The 24,152-nt window shown below is 42.0% G+C and overlaps 1 protein-coding gene across 1 annotated transcript in view; it reads left to right on the top strand.

The window, feature by feature from the left end:
• Positions 1–24,152, top strand: part of TMEM268 (transmembrane protein 268) — a 125,386-nt gene that overhangs the window by 66,884 nt on the left and 34,350 nt on the right. The window contains exons 4-6 of the mRNA XM_082264292.1: positions 4,032–4,139; positions 12,592–12,741; positions 12,819–12,929. Coding sequence (XP_082120418.1) covers positions 4,032–4,139; positions 12,592–12,741; positions 12,819–12,929 — 369 coding nt within the window. The remainder of the gene's footprint in view (positions 1–4,031; positions 4,140–12,591; positions 12,742–12,818; positions 12,930–24,152) is intronic.

The raw sequence follows: 24,152 nt of genomic DNA, 5'->3' as shown, positions 1-24,152 counted from the left end.
AACCAAGCACAGGAACGGTGGTAACAGAGCAGGCTGTAGGAACTAGGTTGAGGCCCTACCTAAAGGTGGACATGATCAGGCAGCAGGGTACTGGATGAGCAGACAGAGGCAGAGTCTGGGCAGACACCGAGGTCAGGAACAGCCGAGCAGTGTAATACCAATTTAGGTGGCAGAGTCAGAATCCAATGAAAAAAAAAAAACTGAGGTTTGTAACAGCCAGGCAGGCAAAAAAAAAAATAAGCCAGTAAGTAGAGGCCAGAAGGCAGGCCAAGGTCACAGGAAAGTGACAAAAGGCCAGGATGGGAGGCAAGTCGGATCATAATTGGTTAGGCAGAGTCAGCCAAACCCAGTCTTATGTAAACGAGGACAAGTTTACGACCACTCAGCCATTTCTTTCTGCAGTGTTTAAGTTTATATAGGCCACTATGCACCAATACCAGTGGCAAGCATGCAATCTAATTCTTGCGCATGCTAACTCAATGCCACATCTGATGTTTACCCTATGCACAGAGGTGTAGCACCCTCTAGTGTACAGTCTAGTGTAGGGAAAATGTATTTGACTGACAGTAGCTGTGTGAGCCTGGTAATTGGTCGAGGTTACTGTAAATCAGGCCGGAGGGCTCCACACGTCAGGCCTCTGGTACCTCCCCTTGGTTCTAGAAGCCACTGGAAGTTTCTAGAAGCTAGTGGGCAGAGGAAATGAGGCTATGATCTGAATAATTATGGAAATCTTGCCAATCCCCAGGATAGAGGCCTGGTTAGCCCATAAATTTTGTGGAACTATTAAAAGCAAAGAGACAGGAAGGTGCATACACCTAGTTTATTACCAAACATTTTTTTGAGCAAATAAAATTGCTAAAAATTAAATACTCACAAAAGTGCAACTGACTCCCTTCGGGGGGCACGCTCCCTACCTTAGGGCTTTTGCTCTGAGGAAGAGGGTGCTCCTCTGAAACCTGTCAGCTTGGCTATATAGTGGGATGTAATTGGAGCATGCAGATCCTACACTGTATGGACCTTTGTGCTGTATGCGCTTTTAACAGTTGCTCGATTTGTTGATGTCAAGAGGAGGCTCAGAGATCTTAATCTGCAATACGCCATGTTGTACCCCTCCAAGCTCAGGGTTGTGGCGGGTGGCGAAGTTCTGTTTTTTGACAAGCCAGTGGCTGCTGCCCAGTGGCTGGATGCAAATGGCAGGGTGTTGAGGGCTCCCCCCTCTCCTAGGCGAGAGGCACCGTGATCACAGATAATTTATGGACTGCACTAAACATTACCCCCTTCCCCGTATCTGCGGGGGGGGGGCTGCTGTTGGTTAACCCGGTCAAGTTTTTTCTATGCTCCTGTACAGGCGGATGCACCCCTACCATGACTACTGATCTGCCTTTTTTCTTTTTGGAAATGTTCAAGGTTCCCGACCCCCCCCCCCCCGATCCCTATGTTTTGCTCCTTGCTTCTGTCTTCACCAATCCATCCGGATCAGGACACCTGTCCATCTACCCTGCAACTTCAGTCCCCTTTGCCTTCCTCCCGTGCAAGACCTGGAGGCTCCTGAGTATGCTCTTCATTCTGCTGTGTGCCTACGATGCATCGTTGCTATGGACTCTGAACGTTCCCCTGTTGCTGTGTACTGAGAATGCTGACAGTTGGGGCTTTGGCTGCGGCGGGCGCCTCCCACTGTTCTTTCTTCTTTTGGATTACTTCTTCTCCTTCCCTATGGCTGATGCGATCTGCGTACTTTCTTGGAATGTCAGGGGCCTAAACAACCCCGTCAAGAGAACTGCTGTTATCAGGAACATTAAAAGGTTACAAGCTGACATTGTGTGTCTGCAGGAGACCCATGTGGCTCCTGCGGACAAGTACAATTTGGCTCCCAGTATGTTTGGCTCTCAATACCATTCTGTTTTCTCAAACTACTCTAGAGGTGTTTGTATACTGGTTAGAAAAGGTGTGCAATTTACATGTTTACAGGTGGTGCTGGATCCTGAGGGCCGCTTTGTTATTCTGCTGAGTCGGGTGGCGAGTCTGACTTGTGTGTTTGCCTTAATCTGCAGATATCAGGGTTGTGTGGGATGCCGCTAAGGCATTTATGAGGGGCCATTTTATAGATATCATCAACGGGATAAAAACTAAGATGACGGCCTGGGAAGATGCGGTTGAGGTTACGAGATCGGAGGCTGCCTATGTTGCTGATCCTTCCGAGCCTGCTCAGAGGTCATGGTTGGCGGCCCAGTCCCTTGCAGGCACGGTATCACTCCAGAGAGCAGAGAACAAGCGTTTCTTCCTGCAGCAGAGGTACTTTGAAGAGGGTGAAACTACTGGCCACATGTTGGCAATGATGTTGAGGGCCCAGCATTAAAGTTCATGTGCGTGTAAAGGCAGGCGTCCCTATACTTTTAACAATATAGTGTATCTTTTAAGAACTCTGCAGAGTGCTAAGCATACATGTGTGGTGCAATGGAGAGTGAAGAGCTTGTCAGGATAGAGGGGCTGCTGGGAAGGTCACACAGTGAACTCTTCAGAGGTACAGGGTTTTAGGTTAGTATGATCTTAAAAAAAAAAAAGCATTGAGAGAAGGCACAATGAAGGTTAGAAAAGGATCAGTGTACCTATCAGTGTTTCCCATACTTTGATCAGTCGAGCACTACCATCCAAGTGCCATCTGAGAATATAGCTGGGTACTGTAAGCTCCTCTTATGAATACTATTTTAGTGCTACTTTAGGTTTTCTGCCAACCATAGCCTTGATCAGGCACCTCTCCCAATGGGTTGTTGTCATTTCCATTGAGAAAGCTCAGGGACTCCACTATTGATAATCGTATTAATATTAATAATTAAACTTTATTTTATATAGTACCTTTAAAGGTAGCTTCTCAAAGTTCTTTACAAAGACAAGAAAAACAAAAATACAAGAAATACACAGGGCAAAACAAAGGAAATAAGGGACAATTACGTAAAAGCTTGTCTAAAGAAAAACATTTTTAGATTTATTTTGAATGAGTTTAGAGAGGATAACTCTCTAATGTTCTTTGGAAGTGAATTCCAACATTTTGGGGCATAGCAGGAGAAAGCTCTGTCTCCCATCAAGTGTAGGTGAGTAGATGGGAAACCCAGAAGACCAGAATTTGAGGAGCAGAGGTTACAAGGGAGGAAGTTGATAAAAGTTTAGACAGATACTGGGGTGCAATGCCATAAAAAGCTGTATAGATGAGCAAGAGGGTCTTGAAGTCTATATTGTATCTCCTAAATGAAAACAGTTCCAGTCTGCATGCTTTTCCTTTAATAACCACCACTGACAGCTGTCACTTAAATTGACATATTCCTACCGAGGGAACAGTGTTAATTTTGTTGACATTTTCATCTACTAAAATACGACTAAAACTAAAATAATTTAGATAACTAAAATACGACTAAAACTAAAATAATTTAGATAACTAAAATACGACTAAAATACGACTAAAACTAAAATGGCATTTTAGTCCACTAAGTAAAAATTTGATGTCAAAATTAGCGCTGCTAGGGAGGCACCTGACATAAACCCTGAGTGCCACTGAGAGTAAGGACATGTACCACCAGTGCAGTGATAGGACTTCCACATGCTGCCAAACACTTTTGCACAGATTAAAGGTGCACAGAGCTAGAAGCTACAGCAATACAAATTATGAATAACATGTGGATGTACATAATTAACAAAATGTAGTCCAATGAACTCACTTTGTTTTGTGTTTAGTAGATTCCAGTTCATGGTTAGATCTGATAAGCTTGAGCCTAGAGAGGATGTGGAACCAAGGGTGCTTCCAAATGACCCTTCTATTTATTTGCAGGCTGCATCATTATCTAACTTAAAATGTATTACAAGGGACATGAAGCAACATGCAAGCTGGTGGTTGTGTTTTGCAGAACATCTTCTACAAGCCAGAACAGGAGTCGAGGACATAAAGAGACGACTTCTGATTTCTTCTTGCCTATTCATAGTCATTAAGCCCAATAGCTTGTGATTGTCAGTCCTGTTCTAACCATCTTCTTCTTTTCCAGCTCCCTATGGAACAATGCAGACACTCCTTACAGATCCCCGCAATTATCCCAGAAGTCCACAGATACATTTTCTTCAGCTCTCGAGGTTTTGGGATAATTCTGGCCCTGGTGAGCATGTAATATCTGTAATTCCAACAATATTCAAGAAAACCGTAAATATGAGATGTCATCACCCTGGCAGATTGCTTGTCAAAAGGTAGCAGCATATAGTAATACAGCCGGCTATAGCTGCTGACAGTAATCACTGTATGCTGATGGACAGGAAACCTCCCACTGTCAGAACACAATAGCACAGTGGGAGGGATTCCCCCCATCAACACAGTGAAATCAAGCAATTTTCTTTCCTTTAACCTGAGGTTGAAGAAAAGAAAATTGTGTAATGTATTGCTTGCTTTACAGAGGACCTTAGCTGGTCATTTGCAGAAGAACTAATAATCATCTGGATGTTTTTTTTTTTTTTTTTAACTATCGGTTCTCTGGCTTAGGCCCTGAGTGAATGATTTCTGCCTCCCCATCCTAAAATTATAGACACATCACGAATGCTTGGGTTTAGAGAGCAATTGTTCCAAGGTTGGATTGGACCTGCATGTCCCAGCACTATATCTTGTATCCATCAGAAACATTGTTCTAAGATATTGTATCTGCCAATGTAATTTTGCATTCAGGGAACACTTATTTAGGAGTATCAAAGCAAATCAAGTGGCAGCAGCTAAGTATACAAATCACTCGGACATTACTGGTCAAGAGGGTCAGTTTTTCTCGTTCAAAGTATTTTATTAATGTTATGCACGTACAATAGATACATCAGAAATGTAAAAAAGCTACAACAAAAAATGCAAAGAAGACTGAGCCCAAATATAGAGTGGCCATATGGTATAAAGGACCTGAAGAGAGTCATCGGACTATAATGAAAAATGAATAAGTATAATAAATAATATGGAAGTGGACGTCAATGAAGTAAATACTATAGAAATAGTATGTCCGTGTCCTCCCTCTAGGTCACCCCTAATGGGTGCAAGCTGTGACCCAGAAGGAGAACAGGCAAGGAGAACAATCCACTAATAAAAGGATCTCCGAAAGAATTAATATATCTCAACTAATAAAAATATCTCATATAACATATGGAGAACAACATAAAATAGTATAACATATAGTCATCTAAAGTAAACGGGGGATCGAATTTAGTAGAGAAAGCATATTGTTGTTTTAAAAAATCACTAGAAACCAAATAATAATAAAGAAATATAAAAAAGAAGTAGAAGGAAAGAGAAGAAAACAGAAGGCAAGAAAGCCAGAAAGGAAAACGAATAGAAAATAGAGAAAAGAAGCAAGAGCAATTTTCGGGAATAAGGCACCAGCTGTAGGAAACAATATACTAGGACATGTGGGAATGTTACCAAGAAAGTAAGACCGCTTCATTGAAGTCTGAGGGAAGCATCTTGGAAATCCAAGTTTTCCAAAGAATGTCGAATTTACCCAAGGTGCCATTATCCAAGGCTGAGTTGTAAGTTGTAAAGGAGTTTAAAACTGTGTGCGTGTGAGAATATCTGGTTTTGCATTTTAAAGTGCAGTCATTGGGTCTGGCAGTAATGTCATATCAAACAATTTTGAGGCCAGTCGAAACATTTTCTCCCAGAAAGTGGAAACAATGGGGCACTGCCACCAGGTGTGAAAGTGGGTACCAACCTCTGAACAGCCGCGGAAACAGAGTGCTGAGAGTTAAGGCGCAAATTTAGCTATTCTGGAGGGCACCAAATACCAGCGCATGATTACTTTGTAAGAAGCCTCTATCGCTATAATGTAGGTGGAAGAAGATTTTGTATTAGACCATATATCCGACCATTCTGTGTTATTCAATGTCGACCCGGATCTGATTCCCATTTAGCGACATAATCAGGGGGTCCTTCTTCAGGTGTAACAAGAAGTTGCAAATATAATTGCAAAATAAGTCCCTTAAAGTGGGGTTCTTTATTTGCAAACACGTTCAATTGGCAAAAGCTGATTCAGAGGGACAGTTCCAGAAGGAAGCGGAGAAAATAAGTTTTTAATTTGCAAAAATCGAAAAAGTTCAGAGGAAGGGAGAGAAGTGGAAGCACATAAATCCGGAAAAGATATGAAGTCAGATGCAGAGATCAAATTAAAAAGTTTATATAGTCCCGATGTGACCCAGTTACGGAAAGATGGGGATACCCAGGCTGGGTAAAAGGAAGGTTTTCTTAGAGAGTAGAGGGTTATGTGCTGACTGAAGGCCGCATGGTGTTTTCATTCTATCCCAGATTGAAAGTGTGTGTTTGATAATGGGGTTATGAATAGGTGAACAAGCTTTGGGTTTTAGCCATATAAGATTGGAGATCGAGAGAGGATCAATTTCAGTAGATTCAATAGCAACCCATAACGGTATTTCCTGTGTTGCATGAAATTTGGTGACCGGTGCAATCGGAGCGGCTATATAGTAGGTATTAAAATTGGGAAACCCTAAACCACCACGTATTTTCGGAAGGAATAAAGTTTTACTAGAAATTCTCGGTCTAGTACCACCCCAAGTGAAATTCAAAGTTTTACATTGTAAAATACGTAGAAGATGAGCTGGTATTGGTATCGGGAGGACTTTGAAAAGTTAAAGAAATTTAGGAAGTAGCATTTTAATAACTGCTATTCTCCCAAACCAGGAGAGGGGAAGAGATGTCCAGTATTTAAATAAATCCTTAATCTTTTTCAACAGGGGGGGGGGGGATAGTTGGCCAAGAATAAGCTAGATAGATCAGCGGTAAGTTTGATACCAAGATAAGGAAGGTGGTGTGAGGACCAGGAAAAGGGTAATGCAAACTGGGTCAATAAAATGAGGGCCAAAACACCATTTGCATAGGGCAAAGTCCATATAAGACCAGGAGACCGAGTCAAAAGCTTTTTTTAATGTCCAAAGATAGGAAACAGGTAGGGATGTGTCTCTTTCTAGCAATGTGGGAAAGTAATAACGCCCGACGAATATTGTCGCCTACTTGACGACCAGGAATAAAACCTACTTGGTCTTTGTGAATACGTTTTCCAATAATACTATTTAACCTTAAAGCTAGAATTTTTGCCAAGATTTTAATATCCAAATTTAAAAGGAATATAGGATTGTAGTTAGACCAGGTAGTGTCATCAGTATGAGGTTTAGGTATCATACATATGGAAGCTGTGAGAGATTCCCCTCTAAAAGATGAGCCATGCAGGAGGGAATTGAAAGCATTAGCCAAGAGTGGAGTCAAAGTAGAGGAAAACGTTTGGTAATATAATGTAGAGAACCCGCCCGGACCCGGTCTTTTTATTAGTTTTCGCTGATTTGATAGCTGCTAATATTTCATCATGTGAGATGGGAGAATCTAAAAAATCTAATTGTGGAGAAGGGATAGATGGAAGATTCAGGTCAGAGAAAAAAGAATTTGCTCGGCAGGATCAATAGAATCTCTGGAGTTATAAAGAGCGGCAAGATGAGATCTGAAGTTAGCTAGAATTTTAACAGGGTTGCTAGAATAGGAATTGTTCGCAATCTTAAGTTTAATATTTTTGGAGGGGTTGTGAGCTTTATTAAGCATGCGGGCCAAAAGGGTAACGGGCTTATTAGATTTAAGGTAGAAATGGTGTCTAGCTCTACGAAATTGTTTTGTCAGCCGTTTCAGTAAGAAATAGATCAAATTCAAGCCTGGCGTTATCTAAATCACGTTTCCGGGTAGGTGTGGGGTCACATTGGAACACAAGATAACATTTGTTAAAGGTAGATTCCAGTTTATCGCTTAGGGTTTTACGTTTCTTTTTTTAAACGTGACATCCGTCGCATACATATACCCCTCAGTACTGGTTTATGTGCTTCCCAGAGGGTTAAAGCTGGAGTTTTAGGTAAGGAATTATTAGTTAAATATTCTGACAAGGCATTAGCTATTTCAGAACGGTGAGTCAGATTTTTAAGTAATATGTCATTTAAATACCAAGTAGGGTCGTGTGCTTTAGGTATGGTGTAAGCAAGAGTGGTGCAACTGCACTATGATCAGACCAAGGGATGGGAATAATTCTAGATGAAATAAGTTCTGGGAGCATACCAATGGAAAATAAAATATGATCCATACTCGAGAAAGAGTTGTGAGGATGAGAAAAATGCGTGAACCTCTTTTTAGTCGGGTTGAATTCTCTCCCAAGAGTCAGCAAGGCCATATTGAGAAAGTAGGTTGGTCAAAGATAGTTTTCTCGGAGGGGGAGAGGGAGCAGGTGGTGCCCTATCTAGAAAAGGTGAAATGACCTAGTTCGAGTCACCAGCCAACAGAAGTGTGCCTATTTTATGGGAATCTATTATTTGTAAAAGGTGTGATAGGAAGGGTAAAGGATTCTTATTGGGAGCATAATAAGAGGCAATGGTGACGGCAGTGTCTAAAAGGTGACCAGTTAAGATCAGGTAACGACCTTCAGGATCTTTTATCTCTTTAAGAACTGAAAAAGGGGTATTGCGGCGAAAGGCTATAAGAACCCTGTGTTGTTTAGTATCTGCAGAGGCTGTGTAAACCTGTGGAAATTTAGAGTTGAAAAATTTGGGAGTAGAGTGGGTCGAGAAGTGGGTTTCTTAAAGGCACAGAATATGTGATTTCAAAGAGGCAAAGCACGGAAAGCTTTGGTACGTTTATGCGGATTATTTAATCCCTGTACGTTCAGGGATAAAATAGTCAGTGGAGCCATCTTGTATTAATAAACATTATGACATTTAAATGTACTTTTATAACACATCCAAAAGGTGTAAGTTTTATTCCCAAGGTCATAGATAAAAGGAAAAGGAGGAAAGGAGAAGCAGCAAAGAAAAAAGGACAAAAAAAGAAAAATAAAAGCATGTAAAAGAGCATGGATATATATAAATTTACAAAGAAAAAAGATGTCCGTTAGTGGGAGAACAATAGTCCCTCACTAAAGGAATGGAGGCCAACGTCAAGAGATTTCGGTAAAAAACGCAAACTCCTGAGGGTAACCAATGGAAGCACAGGGAACAACACTGGCAGAGGCAGATAACCGAACCGTAATAAACGATACCAATGATAAACTATGAGGGCAAAGCAGAAGAAAACGCCCAACCTATACCCATAGACCCCGATAGATTATCTCAGGAACCCCTAAGACGATTTAACAAGTCACCGGGGGTCTAAGGGTATATACAAAAAATATTTTTAGTAAATAATGGGGTTTATTGATCTAGGGCATTACAAACAGCCAGAAAAAAACTACAAAAAAAAAAAAAAAGACAAGTGGGCTTAAAAAGATAAAGTTAGAATCTGCAAATGCTGTATAGCAAAAAGTGACGCATAGTCACAAAAGAAAAAATGAAAAATAGAACCGGCAAACAAAGGGTTACTGAAAAAAATGGCAATTAATTGTGCAGGAAGTTGAAACAGGAAGGAGTTCTATCAAAAGGGTGTAGCCACAAGATGAACTAAGATAACTTAGTCCATTGAGTTTGCTGGAACAGGTGTAGGAGAGATGAAGCGGCCCTGCTTGTTTGAACTTTGTTTGTCATTCTTCCCAATCTTTCTGGGGTAGTTCTGTGGGGAAGTCCAAGATGATCTGCGACGTGGGTTGTCACTAGTAGACAGTGAATCAATCAACTGTAGATTGTGAAGTGTGGACTGCAGGTCTTCTGCTCTGCTGCATACATATTTAGTACCTTGAAAAGTGAAGCGAATGGAGAAGGGGAAACCCCACTGATATGAAATTTGATGTTGCTGCAGAATTTGAAGCTGTGGCTTCACGGCCCTTCGCCTATTAATAGTGAGTGGGGAGATGTCTGCAAAAATTTGATAAGTATGACCTTGGAAATTCAAAACATCTTGCTGCAGACATTATTTGTTCTTTGGTGCAATAATAATGGAACTTAGCGATGATATCGCGAGGCGTACCATCAGGTTTCCTGGGTGTAAGCGCATGGTGGACTCTGTCCATTTCCAGACGATCTGCTGGAATAGTGGGCTGTAATTCTTGGAAAAAGTGCCAACATATTGGCTTGTAAGTCAGTTACAGATTCAGGGATGCCCCTAATGTGCAAATTAGTGCGCCTAGCCCTATTTTCAAAATCTTCCAGGCGGTATTGTAGTAAAAGATTTTCATCTTTAAGAGACTCCATTTCTGAAGTATAAGTTTGGGAATCATTTTCTATATCCTCCACTCTGTTTTCAAGGTCAGATAACCTAAAGCCCAAGTCTCTTATTTCCTTAGTGAGGCTATTTGTAATGTGGTCAGATGTTTGAGACAATCATTTTTGAAACCTATTTTCCATTTGCTGTTACCACGCTGGGGATTCTGCCTCATTGTTTTTGTATATTGTTCCCTGTGAGGATATATTCTGGTCAAACTGCTGAGAGAGAGACCCAGAAATCTGAGGGGAAATGGAACACTGGACAGGCCTCACAGGGCGTACAGTCACACCTGCAGCAGCTGAGGTATTAACAATAGCCACCGCCATTTTGCCAGGAGCGCGGGACAGTGTCTCTTTAAGGGATTTAGTCTTATTTTTGTGCCGGTTCCCAACTAAAACCATACCGCTGTGTTCCAGACCATTTTAACTACCTTTTAGGGCAAAATAGGTTGAATTCAGCAAGCAGTAGTCCCCTGTAATATGCGGTTATCAGTCTGTCAGGAGCGGAGCTTCAGCCAGACATTGCCGCCTCATGCACCTCTGATATGAAGAGGGTCAGTTTTTCAACCAAATTTTAGAATGAGTAGACTCCAGATGTGCTGGTTACAGCATCCCAGAAATTGTTGACCTCCTGGGATCTTCACAAAATATAGTCTCTTCATCAGTCTTTCTCAACTTATCTTTCCAGTCTCAGGGAACCTCTGGTAATAATTACTGTATCTACAACTCACAGTACATTCGTTTGATGGTCAGTGGGAAGAATGCTCCTTAAGCCGGGGCCAGCTGAGATTCAAACCATCTATGGGCATGCTGATTGTTCATCAATCGACTTGGGTACAATCAGCATGCTGAATTTTTACATGCAATTATTGCCAGCGGCTACAGCTGCAACCAATAATCACTGTGTTCTCCTGGCAGGGATGACACCCCAAGTGCCATCACCCCCCCCCCCCCCCCCCATGGTTTGCAGGAAAGAAATTTGCACAATTCTCACATCAACACAGACAGTGCTTAACAGGGGAATCCCTCCTGCCGAGCAATTGTCTGCTCCCAGTGGGGGCAGGTGGGGGAGGCCGCCCCCCACTGGGAGAAAACAGTGATTATTGCTATTGGCCATAGCAGCCATAGCGATAATCACAAGTGAATCCAGTAGGCTGGTTTAACTAAGTTAATCAATCGACTTGGGTACATTCAGCCTGCCCATACATGGTTTGAATCGTCCATGGGCGGAAGGAAAGAAATTTGCTAGATAGCCCCATCAACACAGTTAGTCCCGCAGCGCTATTGTGTTCTGCCTGCGGAGAGCCTTCCCTGCTGGCAGAACACCATTAGTGTTGCTGGCTATAGCTGGCGGCACTAATCAATCGGGAAAAACCTTACATGCTGGTTGTTTACAAGTTGGTCGAAAGATTGACTTGTGTACAACCAGGGTGCCCATACATTGTTCAATATTTGGCCGATCCCTGTTGAACTGGCTAAATTTCAATCCATGTATGGCCAGTTTTACACTTGTAGTCATTGGGAAGAATCCATCTCCGCTCCCTTACAGATAGCTACAAAGATCAATAGTGTCAATGGGACAAAAACTGATCATTGCTCAAGGAACCCCTGCCAACCTTTGGAGGTACCTTAGCGTTCCATGGAACCCTAGTTGAGAAAGGTTCCTCTAGAGTTTACCAAGAATGGTACAGAATACATTCATAGAGCAGAAGTTATGTGGCCAAGAATGTTATTTTTGAGAAAAATCAAACAAGGAATGTTGTTTTTTGCTCAGATAGTAAGCAGCTTCAGTTGGATTGATGACCCACCATTCCAGGTCCAGTAATGTATACTGAAATGAACACACACTTCATCAGTCAAAAAGGGAGTTTAAAGCAAAACTTATGCAGCCTAGTCGTGATAACTGGTAAACAGTTTGGAGAATGTGATATTCCTTTTTAAGTACAATGAGTGCTTATTGTAAATAGATCATGAAAAAAGTAAAGCTGAACAAACACCAGAAGAATTCCCCCTCAAATGTTTGTTTTTGGAACAATAATAAGATTAATGGTTAGTGGGGTCAAATCAACGATCAATTTCAACAGTAGTCATGAGAAAATTTGAATGAGCAGGAATTACATTTTAACTGGGAATGTGGTTTTCGCTCGGGTAAAATGGTATATATTCTATGCACAATATGAGCCTGTTAAATATGTCTGGGATTTCATTCAAAAAGCATGTCTGGACAAAATTTTAAGGGTATTGGAACTAAATTCATTGACACAATGATGGCAAGATCGAATGCTCTGATCAACAATTTTTCAGAATTTCTGGACAAACGTTCAAACAAAATTCTACTGGTGTATTGTCAGCTTAAGAAAATATTTTTTTTGGCATGGGCTGTCCTAAATTCACATGTTTATAACCTTCCAGATCCTGTATATCTCCATTTGGGTCAATCTCTACTCCACCGTTCAGATGTTTACCAGTGGTCAAAGCTGGGTTACCAGTATCCCTGTCACCCTAACCGCTGTCTTTGTCACAGCCGTGATCATCCTAATCCTCAATCAACAACAGAAAAAGGTGGGTAGAATACATGGATTTAAGATTTGGATCCCCCGTCTCTGGTTCTAATTCTAATTATCTATCCATCGTGATAGATAAATACCAACACTGACATCATGCTGGCAGCAGCCAACAAGTCCTTCATGAAGTACAACGTCCTTCTGGGCATAAGTGACCGGTCTAAGAGCTGTGGAAATGCCCCATCTGTATCCTTTACACCAACAGAATATCTATTGTCTACATATGGGGATTGATAGGAAAAATCCCTTTTCTTATCCTAATGCCTGATCGTATCAATAGTCTGCAAACAAGCAGGGTTATAATATAATATATTGTGTATCTGTTTTATCTGTTAAGTTTCCTGTTGATGCTTTCAAATATCCTAAATGTTCATAGACGGGCTACATTGTAGTAGAGAGTATAGGATTTGGTTTCCTTTTAATGAAGGAATCTCCTATCTGCTGCCTACACACACACAGCAGTTTTAAATCGATACTAAACCCAAAACCAAAAATGTAATATATTGCAGCTTACCATTCATTAGATGTGGTGGCTGAATGGGTTTTCTATTCTTTGGCTTTTTTCCCCTCTGTTTTCCCCTGGTGATCTGGCCAGTAATACTCTTCCTGTATTTGTGAGACACAACCCTAAATGAATGAGCACAGGAGGCACAGCAGGCGACAGCATCGTCAGTCTGGGGGGAGAGAAGTGTTAAATGTCATAGCCGATTTGATACACTAACAAATTGAATTCAAACTCTAGTTCACACTTTAGTTACAGCAAACTGTTTTTTTTCCCTTTTGGAATAAAGGTTTCAAATTAATAAATAAAAGCTGATCATTGTATTCGCTCCTGTCAGTGTTAGGGCCCCTTCACACGGGCGCTCCGTATGTCCGCAAATCATCCTATTTTTTTGTGGATGATTTGCGGACATAATGTAAGTCTATGGCATTGCGGATGTCAGCGGAATACCATCCGCTGACATCCGATTTTCTTCCTGTCAGTTTTGTTCCGTTTTTTGGAACGGAACAGAACCCTATTTTTGTTCCGTTCAAAAAACGGAAAGGAAGGAAAATCGGATGTCAGCGGTGTCATCCGCTGACATCCGCAATCCACATAGACTTACATTATGTAAGTCCCACATGTGGGAGTATACACAGTGGTAAATTACAGCACACTCCCTCCCTCCCTCTTTCATGCCCACTAACCAGCTAAACACAATTGGGGTGGGATATTACATGTAGATTAATGGAGGCTTCACCTTTCTCTTATTCTAAGACACAGGCTGAAGGGGAGTACCACAGCCAGTGATTGGCAGAAATCCGCCCATACCATGTTATTGCCAAGAAATAATAAAGATTTGATCCAAAATATGTATTTCTATGACAATTTATAACCGTTTATTGATATTTATTTTTACTCTGTATTCCAAAAGCTTTTTTTGTTTTGTTTTTTTGGAGGGGGAGGGGGGGGGGTTGAACATGTGACCAGCAGCAGAGGACTAGAAGCTCCTCCTGCTTATGTTTCCCTGCAGACAGGCTGGGAAAGATCTGGGTCATGTGACAGCTGTATATTGAAAAAAGGTACTTGGATGTTTTTTAAATTAAAATAATTACAGTGCCCTTGATCATATACAGAAATAGAAGGGATAATGCTAATAAAACAGTATGCGTTTAATATTACTTTAAGTGAATGCAAACCATAACAGTAAACTTATCTTATTGGCTCCCTTTTTGTCCGCTGAATATACAATTCAGAGTGTTTTGTTATATTCTGTTTGATAAGTGCTAAATAATACCCGTTGATCCTGCCAGAAAGCAGTTCTGCTCTGTGTATTATTTCAAGTCTTCGTTCCAGCCCTCCCAGTTTCCTCTGTAGACTATAGAACACCTCCTCTATATTATAAAGATGACATAGGGGGGGGGGTTCTGTAGTCCTAGCACACTTCCTGTCTTAGGGTGACAACATAGCTCCAGTACAGTAAGTGAGCATTGTCACCCTAGGAGGTAAGGTGTGTTACTGACCCCCCAGTATTGCACACATGCAGAACATAATCTCACTGGGCAAAAAAAAAAAAAATCTGCTGCCCCCATATTTACTGACAGTCAAGAACTTCCAACTTGTATTGCTCACTGGTACAAGTTCAAGTTGACTGTTGCTGGAATTGTACTGAATAGGAAGTCCATGGTACTGCCAAAAACACCCATTTGCTGACTCCTATTACAGCCTGTAGGGAACACATGGGACTGTGCTGGGGGTTGAGCATAATGACGTGCCACGCACTGCTGAATTGCATTGCTTAGGTCTCATCAGGCCCTGGCTTTGTTAAAAGGGCAAAAGAACCATGCCAATAAGGGGAATACTTGATAATGTATACAGTTGCTGGTAGAATGGGTGACTAGATGGAATTAATGTTTTATTTTTGAGAAGCTTGCTTTAAAAACAAGCTACAATATCATTGGTTGAAGTAGTAATTCCTCACTTTTTATGACATAATACACAGAGGTCTATTTATAAAAGATTTATTGGACGAATGTCACATACATTCTTGCAGGTTGCAGAAATTTGGGCTGTAATTTCTGTAATAGATTAATTCCTATGATTGTCTTCGCCATCTACAGGCCAAAATGTAGTATATCTTCTCATTTAGGTATTTCAGGAAACTATACTGCATTTTGGCCACTAGATGGAGCTGACGATCATAAGGATTAATCTATTGCAGGAATTATGGAGCTGTAATCTATTTGGTTGAAGTAGTAATTCCCTACGTTTTACTGTATTAGGTAATATATAGAGGTTGATTTATAAAAGCTTTATTGAATGAATGTCACACATATTGGTTGCAGGAAATTAGGCTGTAATTTCAGTAATCGGTTAGTTCCTATGATTATCATTACCATCTATTGGTCAAAATGTGGTATATCTTCTCATTTAGGTATTTCAGGAAACCATATTATTATTATCATACAGGATTTATATAGCGCCAACAGTATGCGCAGCTCTTTACAATATGAGGGAATACAGTTAAATACAGGAGGAATTAGGGGGCCCTGCTCGTTACAGCTTACAATATAGAATGTATACGGCATTTTGGCCACTAGATGGAGCTGACCATCATAGGGGTTAATCTTGTACAGAAATTATGGAGCTGTAATATGTTTGGTTGAAGTAGTAATTCCCCACGTTTTATTATATAATATATAGAGGTCAATTTATAAAAGATTTATTGGACAAATGTCACACACCTTCTTGCAGGTTGCAGAAATGTGGCTGTAATTTCTGTAATAGAATAATTCCTATGATTGTCATCACCATCTACAGGCCAAAATGTAGTATATCTTCTCATTTGGGTATTTCAGGAAACTATACTGCATTTTGGCCACTAGGTGGAGCTGACGATCATAGGGGTTAATCGATTACAGAAATGACCCAGCCTGCATTGATGTGTGTGACAGTCATCTAACAAATGTTTTATAAATAGACCCCATCGTGTCTAATATGCATTAATATTTAGAAGCTTTGCATGATATTGTAAAACATTCTATAGGCTGAACATCACTTTATTTTTGCTGCTTAAATTATCTGATTATTAGCTGCCTGATTACTACAAATAAGTCTGTGTTTGGGTTTCTGTTCAGCTACTCAGCATAAAATGCTATCTTTGGAACCTCTGACCCATGATATGGAAATCCAATTACCTCTGTTAAATGTTTAGATCCAAATGGGGGTTCTTCTAAAAAAAAAAAAAATCGAACCCAACCCACACACATCTATATCTTGCAGAACCTGGATTTCAATTCAGAATGACCTACACCCTACTAAATAATTCAAACCCTTCTCTGATCTTCAAATGAGCCGAGTTAAATACCATGGTCTCTGTTCCAATCAATGTCCCCCCACCTTGGAGCACATACATACAGTGATTCAGCTTGTTAACTCTCTGGGGATTCACATTTCAATTTCTCCCCCTGAATATATACATTTAAATATTCATTAACATTAAAGCAGACCTGAACCCTTTTTTATGGTTCTCCTCCCTTCCCTGCCTCCTCTCTCTTGCTTTCTCTCATCTTCCTATCATAGAATTGAAAAAAATAAAAAAAATTTTAATAGATTTTTTTTCCATCATTCTCACTTAGATGCGTGCATGCACACGATTGCCGCGGGTCACCCTGGGATTCATTGCGGTGTTTATGTGCATGCCTGCCTTCTGTGATTTCTACGTCACTAATCCCGGGAGGCAGATGGCAGGATTTTGTGCAGGTGCAGAAAGGGCGTAGATGTCTACCAATTTACTGGCAGGTGTCTGCGATAGGGTTGCACTGATATTGGTATTGGTGCCCATTTTAAGCATTTGTATGAGTATTTGTGCAAATGTTCCGATACATAAAACCAATACCTTTGTGGTGCGATTTAAGCCCATACCAAACGAAAAATTCCATGTGATTTAAACAGGAATGCAGTGCGATTCCGGTCCGAATAACATGCAGTTTCCTGCACCGCTTGTGCGTGAACCCAGGCTTGTCATAGTGACTCCAGCCTGGGTTTACACAGGAGTGGTGCGGGAAACCGCATTTGATTCAGACAGGAATTGCACTGCATTCCTGTTCAAATAGCATGCGATTCTTTGCAGTGCTTTTTGAGCCCATGCATTTTGTATGGGCTTAAATTAGACCGCAAAGGTATCGGTAATGGGTAATGGTGAGTACTTGAACACAGTATCAGTGCAACCCTAGTCCATGGTGTGTCTTTGCTTGTGTGCAGACAAGATGCACTTACCTGCCAAGTCCTGTAGACCTGGCAAGGATCCCTGCAGCTTTTCTGCGCATGCATCAGAAATAAATTCAAAATGGTGGTACTGTAAAGGAGCAGTGTAGGGAGAACATTCCCTACAAGCAAGAAAACGCCGGACTCCATGGGCTAGTAGGCTATGTTTTTCTTACTTTTTATACAGGGACAATTTATAAGATCTGAGCATTTATTTTGGATAGTAAGGGTGGAAGTATTACATAGTGTTAACTATGTAACTATAGATGGGCACCTTAAAGACCACAACATACAGGTGTATACAATGTACGGTTAACAGCAAACACACATCATAGGTTGAACTGGATGGACTGATGTCTTTTTTCAACCTCACAAACTATGTAACTATTCTTTAATCTTCTTTAACACCCATACACTAGATCGCTGGGCGGCTGATTTTTATGTGCTTAAAGTGCACTCACACAGACAGAGCTCTCGGTTCAGTCTAAAAATTGGGACCCCGTGGGTCCGCCTTCCAGTCATGTGACCACCAGGGCTTTTTTTTCAGCGGGAACACAGTTCCAGCACTGAATGTATGTAATGGCAAAGGGTGCTGGGGAGTCTATGATGCTGGCTGCTGCGGGATCTATTATAACTGTAACCTATTGTTGCTAGGGGGCAGTCAGCATAAATTAAAGTCTAATGGCCTACAAGGGAAGGCTCAGCTGGGTGCAATACATTGCATCAAAGAGGGCATGATTTGGCATAAAATCCTACATGCTATGTGAATCTCCAACTGGCTACATTTGGAATTCAGTGATATACACTGGAAAAGGAACAAAATTCAATCAACTTTACAGCAATTATGGAATGGCAACATCTGTTCTTTCACTAATTGAGCCATTGCGAAATCAGGGCTATTGTGTAACAACTGACAACTTTTATACATCTCCTGAACTTCATGAGGTTCTACTGCAAAACAAAACCGATGCCTATGGAACCGTAAGGGCTAACCGGCACGACATGCCGCCAATGTTTGGCGAAAAGAAGCTCAAGACAGCTGCTTGAAATGGTTGCCTGGCAAAATGATGGCACTGCGATGGCGGGCCAAGAAAATGTGTGCCTAATGAGTACAGTGCATGAAAGGTGGGAAAGAAGTCATGAAGCCACAAGAAGTGATAACACTACAACAACACCATGGGAGGTGTCGACAGAGCCGACCAAGCAATGACATTCCACCCAGCAATGAGGAAACAGCAAAAGAAGAAGTAAGAAATAAGAAGATCTTCAGACACGTTCTTAAGCAATGCTTGTGGAATGCCTACATTCGGCTCAAAAAAAAGATTGACAAGCCTGTGATTCAGTCGGACTTCATTTGGAAAGTTGCCAAACATATCTTTCTGAATTTCCAAACACCATCAATGTCTTTGACTAGATCTTAACGTCGTGCTGTTGGCGTTGTCAACCCGGAACGCCTGACTGATCGTCACTTCATGGACTACATTCCACCAACTGAGAAAAAGTCAGCACCTACAAGGATGTGCGTGGTTTGTTGCTCTAAGAGAGATGACAGTGGAAGGAAATTAAGAAAAGAAACCAGATTCTATGTCCTTATTGTGACGTTGGACTTTTGTGCAGTCCCAGGTTTCAAAATCTTTATTACAGTGACTAGTAATATCGCACCCCTTGTTTGTACACATTTCAGTGTTTTTGGTTTGATTATATTATTGAATAAAATGTATTATTATTATTATATTATCATTTATGATTTAGTGTTTCAAACTTTATCATACCCGGGATGTCTACTAGACTCTTGTTTGGACAGATTTAAGTGAGTTATTCCTAAGAATTACAGGCCTAAAATCTAAAACAATAGATTTCCATGCAAAACAATGTACCTCTTTGAGATCAAAAATTCTGACATAATCAGAACGCCAGGGAGGTTAAGGACCCGGCTGACAGGAAAGCAGAGGCTGTAGCACGCATGTTTACTATGCCTGGTTTGACATTGCTGCCAGTCTTTGCCTCAGCCCTGGTGTCTCAGACCCTTACTGAATGGGCCAAGCTTTTGTGCCAGGGCCTGGGGGGTTGAGCAGGTCCACGTTGCTTATGTTGATTTAGTGGACCAGTTGGTCCATGGGCTGCAGTTTATTTGTGATGCAGCTTTGGATACAGCTCCTGTGCTGTCCAAACTTTCTGTTTCGGTGGTGGTGGTGGTGGTGATTAGGCGCGTGCTGTGGCTTAAGAATTGGTCTGCAGACCAAGCTTCTAAGAAAGCTCTCATTGATCTGCCCTTTCAAGACGATCGCCTGTTTGAAGCTACCCTGGATGACATCATTAAGGGTATCACAGGGGGGAAGAGTTCCATCCTTCCATAGTCTAGCAAAGGGAAGGAGCCTTGTCCCAGAAGGGGGTCCTCCTTCTCAGCACATAGAAGATTCTTGTGCTTCTGGGATGAAGAATAAGGGAAATATATCTTTCAAATCTTCCCAGGAGGTTCCAAGAATCCTTGGTCTGGTAAGCCTAGAGCTAGCTTCTCTGGACCCGCAGACATGACCCCTTCAGCATGAAGGTCTGCTTTCACCCATTATTGGGGGGGACATCTTTGCTGGTTTTCAGCCTCGTGGACCTCCTTCATGAGCGTCAAGGGGATCCACAAAATCATTATTTTGGGGGTACCCAGAAAGGGGGACAAAGCTTGTCCTTTTCAGGTTTTTAGGTCCTGAGTCTCCTTGTGCGGATTTAATTCCTGCAAAGGTTCCGGTGATGTCTGAACTACCTAAGGTCCCCCCTATCCCTGTCCAGAGAATTGATTTACCTAGGTCTAATTCTATTTCTGACCAGGGTGGCCCTTCCTCTGGACAAACCTAATGGAAAAAAAGGACATGATTCACCGGCTGCTGTCACACAGATTGTTCTCTCTCCCATTTTGCATACAGGTTCTGAGTGTGGTGGTATCCTTCTTCAAGACAGTTCTGTTTGCACAGTCCTACATGCAGCTCCTTTAGCAGGTTCGGCTCCTGAGGAGGATACCAAGGTTCGTGGCGAGATATTTATAGGTAAAGTTGATCCAGGGGATATCCGATTGCCTTTCGGATTAGGAAGGAATTTGGATCATGCTTTGCTGGGGTTTTTTCACCTTTCCTCTTGATCAACTGCGGGTATAGGATTGTGTATATGGGATTGTACGGTTGGGTTTTCTTTACTGGTAGGGTTTTTGCTTTTTTATTGGTTGAGCCAGATTGACTTTTTTCAACCTGACTAACTATGTACAGTATCTCACAAAAGTGAGTACACCCTCACATTTTTGTAAATATTTTATTATATCTTTTCATGCGACAACACTGAAGAAATTACACTTTGTAAATGTAAAGTAGTGAGTGTACAGCTTGTATAACAGTGTAAATTTGCTATCCCCTCAAAAATGTATTCGGATTGGGCGGGTGTGGAAAGTGGGGTACCCCTAGGATCTGTCCTGGGGCCAATCTTGTTTAATTTATTCATAAACAATCTAGAGGAGGGGATATCTAGCACAACCTCGGTATTTGCGGATGATACTAAACTAAGCAGGGCTGGATGTGGAAACCTTACAAGCAGACCTGAATAAAATAATGGGTTTGGCAACTACATGGCAGATGAGGTTTAATGTTGAAAAATGTAAAAAAAAACGCAAGCTAGGCGGTGATCTTCTGGGTGAATCTAAGATGGAAAAGACAAACTGCTGCAATGCCAAGCCGCTGCAAGTAAAGCCACCAGAATACTGGCATGTATAAAAAAGGGGATTCACTCCAGAAATAAAGAAATTATTCTCCCATTTTACAAAACTCTAGTCCGGCCACATCTGGAGTATGCTGTCCAGTTCTGGGCACCGGTCCTCGGAAAGAATAGGCTAGAACTTATTCTCTCTGGAGAAGAGACGATTGAGGGGGGATATGATATCAATGTACAAATACTGTACTGGCGACCCTAGCATAAGGAACAAACTTTTCAGAGAAAGGGAATACAGTAAGACACAGGGCCACTCACTAAAACTAGAGGAAAAATGGTTTAACCTTAACCACTTACTACCCGCCCGCCGTCAAATGACGGCGGAGCGGTGTACCTATTATCCTGGGACACCATCATATGACGGCACACCAGAACAGCCTCTCTCGCGCGCCCCCGGGGGCAAGCGGAGCGGCGATCGTGACCGCGCCATGCTGCTAGGACACGGCGCTATCCTGATCTCGGAAAAGAGTCAATGACATGACTCTTTACCCATGTGATCGGCTGTGTCCAATCACAGCCGATCACATGTAAATGAGGAAGTGCCGTTATTCAGCTCTCCTCGGCTCACACTGTCAGGCGAGGAGAGCAGATCAGCGGCTCCTCCTCATAGGGGACACAGGGAAATGTAATCAGGGCACTGATCACCAGTGCACTGATTACACAAGTGTGGAATAAAGTGCCATAACTGCCCACCATCAATGCCCACAGTGCCCGCAATCAGTGCCCATAGTGCTGCCAGTCAGTGCCTATCAGTGTCTGCTCATCTAGGCACTGATGGGCACTGACTGGCAGCACTATGGGCACTGAGTTTGGACACTGATGTGGCTGCCCCTCAGTGTCCATCAGTGCCACCCGTCAGTGTCCATCAGTGCCGCCTGTCAGTGCCCATCAGTGCCGCCTCTCATTGCCACCTCTGTGCCACCTATCAGTGCTCATCAGTGCGGCATATTAGTACCTCCTCATCAGTGCCACCTCATCAGTGCCCATAAGTGCCACCTCATCAGTGCCCATCAGTGCAGCCTATCAGTGCCCATCAGTGCTGCCTCATCAGTGCACATCAGTGAAGGAGAAAAAAAATTTTTTTTTCAAAATTTTCTGTCTTTTTTCATTTTTTTTTTGTAAGAAATAAAAAACCCAGAGGTGATTAAATACCACCAGCTCTATTTGTGTGAAAAAAATGATAAAAATTTCATATGGGTACAGTGTAGCATGACCGCGCAATTGTCATTCAAAGTGTGAGAGCGCTGAAAGCTGAAAATTGGCCTGGGCAGGAAGGGGGTGAAAGTGCACTGTATGCAAGTGGTTAAAATACATAGGGGGTTCTTTACTGTCAGAGTAGTGGGGATGTGGAATTCTCTTCCACAAGCAGTGGTATCAGCAGGGAGCATCGATTAGTTTCAAAAAACTATTAGATGGGCACCTTAAAGACCACAACATACAGGGGTATACAATGTACGGTTAACAGCAAACACACACACACATCATAGGTTGAACTGGATGGACTGATGTCTTTTTTCAACCTCACTAACTATGTAACTATGTAAAAATAAACACCCGGCATTAATGTCTAAACCGCTGGCAACAAAAGTGAGTACACCCCTAAGTAAAAATGTCCAAATCGGGCCCAAAGTGTCAATATTTGGTGTGGCCACCATTATTTTCCAGCACTGCCTTAACCTTCTTGGGCATGGAGTTCACCAGAGCTTCACAGGTTGCCACTGGAGTTCTCTTCCACTCCTCCATGACGACATCACGGAGCTGGTGGATGTTCGAGTCCTTGCACTCCTCCACCTTACGTTTTGAGCATGCCCCAAACATGCTCAATAGGGTTTAGGTCTGAAGACATGCTTGGCCAGTCCATCACCTTTACCCTCAGCTTCTTTAGATGGTCAGTGGTCATCTTGGAGGTGTGTTTGGGGTTTTTGTTATGTTGGAATACTGCCCTACGGCCCAGTCCCTGAAGGGACGGGATCATGCTCCACTTCAGTATGTCACAGTACATGTTCATGGTTCCCTCAATGAACTGTAGCTCCCCAGTGCTGGCAGAACTCATGCAGCCCCAGACCATGACACTCCCACCACCATGCTTGACTGTAGGCAAGACACACTTGTCTTTGTACTCCTCACCTGGTTGCCGCCACACACACTTGACACCATCTGGACCAAAGAGGTTTATCTTGGTCTCATCAGACCACAGGACATGGTTCCAGTAATCCATGTCCTTAGTCTGCTTGTCTTCAGCAAACTGTTTGCGGGGTTTCTTGTGCATCTTTAGAAGAGGCTTCCTTTTGGGATGACAGCCATGCAGACCAGTTTGATGCGGTGTGCAGCGTATGGTCTGAGCACTAACAGGCTGACCCCCCCACCCTTTCAACCTTTGCAGCAATACTGGCAGCACTCATACGTCTATTTCCTAAACACAACCTCTGGATTTGAGTACGTGCACTCAACTCCTTTGGTCGACCATGGCAAGGCCTGTTCTGAGTGGAGTCTGTCCTGTTAAACCGCTGTATACTCTTGTGAAAAATAGGATTGGTGTTAAGCACCAAAAACACCCACGCAAAGGAAAAATAAATATATGTGAATGAATAAATAAGTGAATAAAGAAAATTGTCAATTTGTATGGAAATTATTCCTATTGGGGGCTACAATGTAAACGTGAATGTGAGAAACTTATATAGTGATGTATAAATGGCCGCGCTCAACCAATCAAACACACTTGGTAATTGTGCAAGTAATAAATGGGTAAATGGTACCAAATTTAAACCATAATAAAAGCGCAATAGCAATAAAACAAAACAATATAAAATAGCAAATATGTGAATGGTTTAAATAGTCTCTTGATTCCAAGATGTTCTTAATGGCACAGTTCTTAATATGTCTCCACACCTCCACCAGATCAAGACCACCCAGTG

Source organism: Pelophylax lessonae (assembly GCF_965119305.1).
Source record: "Pelophylax lessonae genome assembly, chromosome: 7".
NCBI lineage: Eukaryota > Metazoa > Chordata > Amphibia > Anura > Ranidae > Pelophylax > Pelophylax lessonae.
Note: the sequence above shows the minus strand (reverse complement) of the source record. Positions and strands in the feature narration are given on the sequence as shown.